We start from the raw sequence: 10,980 nt of genomic DNA, 5'->3' as shown, positions 1-10,980 counted from the left end.
TGGTGAGTGTTTTCATATGAAGGACTTAGGGAAGCTTAAATACTTCCTTGGAATAGAAATTGCTCGAGGCAAAGAAGGTTTCGTGATCAGTCAGAGGAAGTATGTCTTGGATATAGTAAAGGAGATGGGTCTTATTACTTCTTCATCAGCTTCAACCCCGATGGAGCAGAATCACCATTTAGCTACTGATGATAGTGCTTATCTTACTGAGCCAGCTCGATATAGGAGACTAGTTGGTCGACTTATCTATCTTGTTAACACTAGACCCGGCATTTCCTATTCAGTTCATATCCTGTCTCAGTTCATGCAAAAGCCGAGAGAGAGACATATGGAGGCCGCATTACGTGTTGTGAGGTTCCTGAAAGGTACTTGTGGTCAAGGTATATTACTGAAGTCTGACTCGGATTTACAACTATCTATCTATTGTGACGCTGATTGGGCAGCGTGTCCTATGACGAGGCGATCTTTGACAGCGTATGTAGCTATGATAGGAGGTTCTCCTGTGTCTTGGAAAACAAAGAAACAGAATGTGGTGTCCCATTCTTCAGCTGAGGCAGAGTACCGGGCTATGTCCATTGCTACGCGAGAGGTGATTTGGCTGCGACAATTGTTAACTGATCTGGGTTTTGCGCCTCGGACGCCTGCACGACTCTTCTGTGACAGTAAGTCGGCTCTATACATTGCGTCCAATCCAGTTTTCCATGAGCGTACTAAACATGTGGAGATAGATTGTCATCGAGTTCGAGATGCTCTTAAAGCAGGAGTGATAACGTGTTTATACATTGGAACTAAGGAGCAGCTGGCGGATGTTTTGACGAAGGCTTTGGGGAAGGTTCAGTTTAATAGACTCATGTCCAAGTTAGGCATTTCTACTAAGAATGCTCCAACTTGAGGGGGAGTATTGTGGGATTTGGAGTTATCTTTAATAGTAGATAATTATGTAATATATTAGAGATAATAACTCTAATATAAGTCGGTATAGCTTGTGCTTATCTTGATATGTAAAGATGTATATAATGGGCATTCAGTCCCACGATGAATGACACAGAAAATATTCAATCTATATCAGTTTCTACAAATGTGCTTTTTCCCGCACGTCTTCATACCTATATCATATATAGATTCATAGTGTGCCGGCCCTTGTACGAAGCCAAGGAAGCACATGCTTGTGGCCGTATAATTTACAGAGTATTTCCGGCCACATTTTACAATTGTTCTATTTAGTCTAGTGGAAGAGTACATAAGCAAATTTAATATGATCACGGGTCCAAACCCGTGTAGCTACAATCTATTTTTTTTCTTCTGTTTTTTGCTTTAAAAAGTGGCCACATTTTTTCTTCTTGCTTCCAGCCCATGCAATTCTAGGACCGGCTTCATACCATGAGGTATTGAAGGCACTACATGTGTTACTAACGTTGCCAACTTGCCATATAGAGACTCATTACCATTGGTAGCTTGTGTACTTCTGGACTGAAAATGAGTTGTTATGATATGTTCTTCATCAGTAAAATTTGACCGTACTACACAACCTAGGAGCAAATTCAGTGCGTACTGACTTGATGGGAGAACTCTCAGGTATCAACCACTTGATCATTTTATTTCCGAATCTTTATTCTAGTAAGATTTTGTATCTTAAAATTTGACCGTACGACAAGTTTTGGCTTTTTAAACAATATGACAGCTTGTCCTAAGAATGTAAATTATTTGTTGCTTAATCTAAACAACAGAGCACAGTAAACCTAAACCGCAGAATCAGCAGTGCGGATCCACCTGCCCTGTTTGAGCTTGTTTTCTAGCTCGTCTTACTTTCAAGTCATCGAGATGATTCTGGTAAACATAAGAAGCGAAACCCCAAAGAGCGATCAGCATCGCCATAACCTTAACCCCACTCATCTTATCACGGAACACAGCCAAAGCCGCGAGTGGAGTCACAGCTAGAGAGAGCGTACTAATAACGTTTGAGAAGAGGGAGGTCACCAGAAATATCAAACCCACCACTCCTACGGAACATACTTGCCACGTAACTGCTGTTCCCACCAAAGTCAGTACATAAGAGGCTTGGCCTTTATGATAACCTTCCATTTCTCCGTGCAGTGTTCTCCATTCCCCGCTAGCAAAAAGCCCAATGACCGCAACACAAGTAGCCACTAGAGAAGTGTAGATTTGCATTTCGAGAACCACTGAAAACGTCTCTTTCTTCAGAATCTTCTCGAATGAGAACTGCATGAGCGAGAGCAGCAGAGAGTAGAGAGCTGATGCAGCGAGTGTGCACACAAACCCGACAATGTACTTAGACCTAGAGACACCAGAAGGAGCGTCTGCATCGTCGTTAAGGGCAATCAAAGCAGCAGAGAAGGAGAGGAGCACAACTGAGTTGAGAATCAAAGCAGTGAACTTCTGGGCATTGATGAAATAAGAGAAGACCGCATTAAAAGCTAACTGCGTAGCGCAAATGAGCGAATAAGTCGATGCCGAGAGGTAGAGAAGTCCAACAGAGTACAGCATGTTGTCTCCGGCGATGATGACACCGAGCAGGACATAGATCAAGACAATGGTTTTAAGGGAGCAAGAAGCGGGCTCCGAAGAAGAGGAAGAACGAAGGAGCAGAAGCGGGATATAGAGGATCGGAAAAGCAGCGGTTTGAACAAGAGTGGCCATCCATTTGCTGTTTCCACCTTCATCGTAGTAAAACCTACCGAGAAGGACAGAAGCAGCTTGACCACCAATGAGGAAAAAGATGTTGATGGACACAAGTACCCACCATTGCCAGCTTTTGAGCTTCAAGAGTGGAGATGGAATACCTTCCACACTCTCTTCCTTCACCAAGATTGGTTCTTGATTACCTGTAAATCCAATAAATTAACCCATAACTTCAGAATTTCACCTTTAGCATAATCTGAACAAAAATAATGACAAATCATAATCCCTAAAAAATGATCGAAAATCTTCATGTAACAATAACCATAAAGTATAGACCGAGACAGAACACAACTGATTCACCATCTGGGTATGTCGGAAAAAACCCTGAAGCATAATTCAACACAGAACACAGGTGGTTCCCGATTTGGTTATGTCGGAAACCCTAGAAAGTGATTTGGTGATGTCGGAAACATAAAAGAGGAAGAAGGAAAAAAAAAAAAAAAAAAGGAAGGAGCAAGCGATTGACCTGACATAGTAATCGTCTGTAAGAAACGACGATATAGAGAGACTGAAGAAAAGGGTTATTGATTCAACTGAGATATATTTATCTCCGTCTTCTCCTCGGGAACTGTTATGATCACTCACCGGAGATCCGTGAATTTTAAATGAACTTTTGCTTAGTTGGTGAGAAGAAGCAGCAGCTATTAATAGGGAGATTCGACGCAGACTTTTCAACAAACCTTTTTGGGTTTTGACTTGTTTTTAGCCCATCATTTTAAAACGGATGGGACGACAGATTCGACCCATGAACTTGATGATTTTGTTTTGCATTAAAATATCATTCTACTACGGATGGCCCGCCCTACGGACGGGATTTAAATATAAAAATAATTTAAATACTTAGCAAAATATTTAATATAAATTTTTATTATTTAAAATATACATATTAGCTAAATTTTGCACATGGTATTGTATTTGAAGACTAAATAAACCATGTTATCTAGAAAATTTGGTTATATTTTTAAAAATATTTTTTTCTTCTCAAAAGATTTAATATGATGTTCTTTTGTTAAGTAACTTATGTTTTAATTATACATTAGTCTAGGGTTTGGACCGTCCGACAGACGGGTTAGTAATTGAAAATTACATAATATATTATCAATTTTATTGAGTATTTTAAAAATGATTAGTTAACTTTAATTTGAAATTTATCTCTATTTTCAATATGTAAGATTTGTTATTATTTTTTGAAGTAACACTGACAATTATAATACAAAATTACAATTATACATGTATTTCAAAATTCATAAAAATTACAACTACATATTTCAATATATTATATATTTTGGATAACAGTGATAATTTTCTGAAATGATGCTTGTTGTATCTCTATTATGTTTTTACCAACGTGTCCTTTGAATTTTTTTGTTCAAAACTTGGAGTACTAATAAATACTCACATATTATAATTAACTTCACTATTGGTTTGAGAGAATCCAACGTTCTTGGTTGTTTGTAGAGCAAATGATGGTGTGAAAAAATAGGGTATACATGTTAGAGAAGCTATTGTACATGTATATAGTGTTTTTTTTTTCTGCCTAAAATCATAAATTAAAAGGTGAAATTCATTTAAATATCATCTCTTGACTTTTGTGGTTATAATACACCTCATAGCTTTTGGTATGTCATTCATAACCTGTCAATCTTACCATATGATTCAAGTGTAGGTGAAGAGAATTTAGGTACTACATAACAAACCTATGTAAATATATTGGATTGTGTAGTTACTATGTATTCTATATTTTTCAAGTCTGAATGTCTCATCCTTGGTCTCTTTTCTCTGTGATATTGTGATACATACTAAATAGTTATCTATTCTATGATAAAAACCATAGAAGAATGCACAAAAGATGTCATCTTAAAGCTATTTGACTCAAAGTTTGAGTGAGTTTTCAACAGGTTCAATCAAATATTTTCCATGAACTCTTTATATGTTTTCAAATTCAAAGTTTCTAATATTTTTACTTTTTTTTTTCAACTTCAAATCTATATTCGTTAACTCTAAGTGTATATTTCTTTTTGTTTAAATATATTTTTGAAGGAATAATATTTTGTACCGGTGTATTAATAAGTAATTTTATAACCCATAATTTTAGCTTGGCTGGTTTAACAAATAATGTTATTGTATCTTGGTATTTATATTTGATGTGATTTGTATATAGTTACCAATATATCACCATGTCTTATTTATTGTTTTAGGTTTTGTTATTTGAGTTGGTAACATCATCAAAGTTTACATACTTTTGTGCCAACCAACAGATTATAATTGTTTAAACAAAAATCACAACATACCGGGATTGATTGGAATGAATTTTAACTTTATATTTTTTGCTATAAAAGTAATGTTGTAGTTCTTTTCTAAGCTATACATTTTTTTTTCTGCAATCTTGGTTGCTGTTTTGGAAGAAAAAAAAGTATGCTGACTGTAAATTTTCTGAAGGCAATATATAAGTGATGGAAGTACTTTGTTTTCTAGATCCCATGTAATAATAGTTTTAAAAATCTTTGTAAAACATGTTTAGAAGAGATTTTTTTTTTTTGCTAAGAAAAGATTTTGAAATTAGCTGTGAAAACATTTTGCATCCCTTCTAAAGAATTTGTCAATCATCACCATCTTTAGTCGGATCACAAATTAATAATAAAAATAAACTCCAAAAAACATATAAACTTTTAGAGGAAGTTGAAGAAAGCTCGTGTCATTGTTTCAACAGAACCAATGGTTCACAATTAAGAAAAAAGGTTCATATCCACCTTAGATGGATTCAAGATAAGGAAGCAAAGATAGTTAGATTAGATTCCTCGCCAAGTGATTGTTTTACGCAACTAACAAATCGTAAACGTAAAGTATGTATATATATACTTTTAGTGTAGATACGTTGTGTAGAATTTATTCTACTTCATCATAAATTAGAACAAATAAATTCGAACAATCAAGCGTTAAAAAATTAAGATAGGTAGAGAGACATGAAGAACCTAAAAGAAGGTTAGTTGCAGTTTTCCGATATAATCTCTTGCGCCTCAAATCGTTATGCTTCAACAAACATCAAGCATAATGTATGCCGCATCACCATACGTCTGCAATCTGGGGGCATGTAACTCCCGCGTTATTCAGACAGCTAAAAGAATATGAGATAATGGAGTAGCTTGTTTTAACTCCAGACAGAGGAATTGGTCTCATGGCCACATACTTTGCCATCATATTCCTGCTGAAGAAGAACCTCTGTTGCGATATATGCAGGAGCACCAACAGTTGTTAGATAGAGAATGTTGTGCCCAGTAAACTGTAAATATCACACGCAGGAAAAAAAAATTGAGGTGAATTTGATTTTTTTCTCGGTTTGTACCTTGGTAAAAGAGGCAATATGTTACTAAAAGTGTTACTTCTTCCTAAATATTTTAGCGGAAACACAATATGTTTATTTGTTTGATATTCCACATATTGGGATAGCTCTGTTTCATATTGAATTCAAATTAATTTACTTTTAGTCAGTTTACTGTGGATCAAATGGCTAACCTGGTATACATGAAGCTGAGTTGATTGCCACCAGGAAGGTATTCCTCCAACGTCTGAGGATGATACTCCAGTATTTGTGTGTTTCCCAGATAACTAACCCATTAGCATCATCTAAAGAGTCTGAAACTAAAAAGAGATATAAGAGTATCAAAACCTCTTTGTAAACTCAGAATTTATATTCCGTTCACTTCTTTATCTGAAACTCAAATTCAGGCTCTGAGATTGGTGTGTTGACGGTTCCGTTGTGAAGTTTACAGTCGGCTAAAGTATTGATCAGCCGGTGTCTGCAAATATTGACCAAAAAATTAAAGCAGTGAGAGCATAGGATGACAATTTTCTTTTCTCAAATAACACAAAGAAGAAAAATGCAACACCTTACGCAAAATCAAAACTAAAACACTATTAACATGAGTGGTTCATTCCATATGCAGTATTCACAAAGTGTTTAACTAATCGTACTGACAACTTGGCAAAAACTTGGAAACAGAGAAGAAAAAAGATCAGGTGATTCTAGATTTGCAATCAAGATGAGATATAAGAGATACGAAGAGAATATGATATCAAGGAGAGGAACACTCACACATATTTATACTGAAAATCACTGCCTTTCGGATCAAACAAAGCATTGAATACGACAATGTGGGGGGGAGTGAATCAATGTGATCAATCACGAAGACTTTAATCGGACCGTTTCGGATGATGTGAAGAAGCGCAAACGACATCGCCGTCTGTGTATTAGAGTTAGAGATCGTAAACGGCGTCACACGAAGAGGGAAGACGACCCTCGTTTCTTCTCTGCATATTAGGATCAGAGATGACACATACGGGCCCGGACACTTCATCACACTTCACGGCCCAAACACATAACACGCAAGAAAGCCCACAAACGTAACAAATAAATGAAACGATGCGTTCAGTACACAAAGGACACGTGTCGACACCAGAGACTTCGAGTTTCTGACGTGGATGTCGACGTGGACCCCCCAGAAGAGATGGAAACTCTTTTTTATATATATAGATTGCTCAAGGAAGCCATATAAGAATAGAACCAGGGGCTAAGGACATCATTATCAATAGGAATTTGATAGTCCTTAAAATAAAAAAAGGAAACGAAACATGAAAAAGAAGAAGAAAGAAGAAGGACGAGCACCGGGACGTCCTTGTTTAAGATCTTTTTGCCTTGGTTCTCTTTGGTCTTCCTTGGTAAACGTGAATGACGAGCATGAAGGACGTGTTGATAATGTTGCTCTAAGTTAATTAAACCAGATCTCGCATGCGTCTAAAATCCTATCTCAGCAGAACTAATTTAGGTAATTTGCTATGCTGTCACTTGCACCATTGGACTTTATTCTGATTTACCCTACTTTTTCTATAGTTTATTCTAAATTGTCTTTCCTAATAAATAATTTAATTTAATTTTTTTTTTATTACATAAACGGGACTAAATACATAACTACCCTTAATGAATCCACAAAACTACAACCAAACCTGAGCTAAACCCTCTAATCCAATCCAAGTGTTTTCTTTCTCTCTTAGATTCTCAAAACAATCTTATAGACCCTACTTTTTCTTTATTTCCCCATTTTTTTTTCTTTCTCTTTGTACGGAGACCATTCTCATTCATTTTTTTTACACTTCTCTCTCCCCAACCTCTATACTCTTTTCATATCAAGGGTGAAGATAAAGAAAAAATGTTATATTCTAAACTATATTAATTGTCTGTTTTTGCGATTTTGAATAAATTCCTTTTGTAAGTTCATTGTCATATCAATTCTATGTTCTTAGCAACTCTAAACCATATCAATGGTGAGGATAAAGAAAAAAAATGTTTGTTTTTCGCAAATTTTAAGTTTAAAAGTGATGAATATGGATAAATTTATAGATTTGATGCGTAAACAACCCATAAAAATGGATATTATTCGAAAAAATTTCATGGCGGCTGCGAAAAAAAAATTGCAGAATCGGAAAACCCTAATAAAGATGAAGAAATAATTATGAAACTGCCACTCAATAAAAAGTAAGAAAAAACAGTACCAAGTTTCGAATCCGGAGCTGTAATGTTAAGAAACAAGGAGCATACCACCAGAACACGAGTTACCATTGTGTGTTACCACATAACATTTCTTTTCTATGTAATATGTTTTTAAAATAAATAAATGCTACCAACAAGGAATAACGAAAACAGGAAGTGAACCCGGGGCTCTCACATTAGCAAAGAAGCAATATATCACCAGACCATGGAGTTATCCTTGGAAATATTTACAAACGTTGGTTTTTGATATAGTTTTGTCCTGTAAAATATGCCATCGTTTTGCCCTGTGGTTTCTTAATCGCAGGTATTTTTCCCATCATTTAATTCTATGATTTTTTAGTCACGGGTATTTTGCCATCATTTAGTCTTGTTGTCGAGTTCCTCAGAAGGATTTTTATTTACTTTTTATATATAGTATTTTTTTGTCGACATATATAGTACTTAATATTAGCTTGTGTTCTAAGATTTGCGTAAATAGACAACTATACTAAATAATAGTCTTTGTATTTATGTTTGAAATTTGAATGTTTTGATTTTGTCTAATCTTATTAAACTATTAAAACTGAAGTACACTTAATATTTAACTCTAACTTTTCCTAAATAATTACAGCTTGTGCCATTAGATTTAAAATAAACAATTAATTCAAATTACAGTTATTATATTAATCATTTAGATTTGCCTAGATTTTGTGGAGAGTTCATTACCAAAAACGTGATTAGTAGATATGTTTTTTTAATTATCTTTCCTAAAATCAAACATAATTAATTGGAAATCTAACCTTACAAAATAAAATTTCCAATTTTTATGTGTTTAAATACAAATCGGTTATATGGAAATAACTAATAAAACATGATTCTTTTGAAATCAAACATTTCACTTTCAAACATTAATATTACCCTAATTTTAAAACTATTTATTTTTTGTATATTCCTCATTTATTTTTAATATAAAGTAATTCGAAAGACATATTAAATTGAAAAGATAAAAAAAATTTCCATAAGATATTTGGTTTAGAAACATAAATGTATTAGTATACACAAGCATATTAAAAGGTTAAATTTATAAGCAAATACAATATAAAAGTGATCAATATAATAAAAAATCAAATTTATTAAGATGTAATTTTAGTTAGTTCAGCATCTAAAAAAAATATTAACAACCAACACATTTAAAATATATATAATCAATCTGTAAATCATAATTTTATAACAATATCATCTATTACAAATTTTAAAAAACACTTGGACCGACGCACGGGTACGGAATCAAAATAATTATGTGGAACCATCACCTATCTTATTTGTAGTTTTTGGTTCAATCTAACAATACACCTAATCCTGAAAAATCAAATACACCTCAATCAAGAAACTCAAAACTTTATGCCAAATTTTGCAGTAAAAATTAGTAGATTTATCATTTGAGTGAAAACTTCAGTATATTTTTCTTGATTGTTTAGAAAGAACTCGCAAGGTAAAAAGTCGGCACCACAAAGAGATAAGGATAGAAATACATAATTTTTTTTGTTAAAAAAAATAGATACATAAATTTATAACGGAATGAGAAAAGTCGGTAAACGAAAAATATGTTTCTATCATTTTTTCCGGGGAAAAAATAATATATGAGCTTAGATTTTGGTATAAGGTCCATAATAGACGGTTTTTATGTAACTGTAAAATATAATGTACCAAATTTTTAACCATAACAAAATGGCTCAATTTAGTTTCTTAAATTAGGCTTGCTAAATTAAATTTGCAAAAATATATACTTATTTTGAAAGTTTTTTTTGGTAACTTTGTTTCATTATTATTTTATGTTTCTGTCTAAATAATATATTTGTTTTACAAAATCTCAAAATAAAATTTGAATTTTATGATCAATTTTAAATCACAATATTTATAGTAAAATTTAATACAACCCACATATATACGTAAAACTCTAATATTTTATACTTTAATGTTTACTTTTCCAAACGAAATGAATAAAAACAAACTAAAAAAATCTTATAGTTTATAAATGGACGCTAAATAAGTTGAACAAGACACACCAATATCAAAAGTCAATAACGTATGAATCTATAACAAGAAAATAAATATACGTTGTCAAAAGTGAAATATATAATTTTGAAGAACAAACACCCGCACGGGAGTGCGGGTCAAAAGCTAGTATGACACTTAAAACTTGGAGGATTGTTATCTGTTCTTTTATATTTGTCTATGAATCTTATTGCTTTTAAATCTTATGAAACTGAGTTTTGCTTTTAAATCTTATAGGTTTCTAACAGGTTTGTGGACTATTAGAATACAAGTAAGAATACTATTTGTAAAAAAGAAAATTGGACTACTAAGTTTATTAGGTGTTACTAAAACAAATAAGACACTTAAAATATAAAAAAAGAAGAAAATTTTCTAATAACTTAACAAATATTAAAGATTTCATGACTAATTGATAAACACATATATGGATATACAATTTGAAAATATATAAGTTATATATGATAAAATATATAATAAACCAAAAATATAAAGTTTTGAAAAGTATGCATAATATATGTTCAAGGTAATCCAAGGTAATCCAAAGTAGTCCTAATAGTGTTAGTAATTCACAATACATAGAAATCCAAGGTAAACTAAGTTAAATAGTGTATACTATATTTAACCCATATTATTAAAATATAATTAAAATTTTATTCATTTAAAATGTGTGCATGCCATATTATTATAAAACACATCTAAAA

The 10,980-nt window shown here is 33.0% G+C and overlaps 1 protein-coding gene across 1 annotated transcript; it reads right to left on the bottom strand.

Moving 5' to 3' along the window:
* Positions 1 to 1,608: 1,608 nt before the first annotated feature.
* LOC108810917 (probable purine permease 11) lies at positions 1,609 to 3,359 on the bottom strand. Its single transcript, XM_018583018.2, has 2 exons — positions 3,167 to 3,359; positions 1,609 to 2,843 (listed from the first exon to the last, which is right to left on the bottom strand). Exons 1-2 carry the CDS (start codon positions 3,171 to 3,173, stop codon positions 1,753 to 1,755), a joined length of 1,098 nt encoding a protein of 365 aa, XP_018438520.1. The 5' UTR covers positions 3,174 to 3,359; the 3' UTR covers positions 1,609 to 1,752.
* Between the last annotated feature and the right edge of the window lie 7,621 nt (positions 3,360 to 10,980).

The sequence above is a fragment of the Raphanus sativus genome, chromosome 1, assembly GCF_000801105.2.
Source record: "Raphanus sativus cultivar WK10039 chromosome 1, ASM80110v3, whole genome shotgun sequence".
NCBI lineage: Eukaryota > Viridiplantae > Streptophyta > Magnoliopsida > Brassicales > Brassicaceae > Raphanus > Raphanus sativus.
This window is presented reverse-complemented; position numbering and strand designations above follow the sequence as displayed.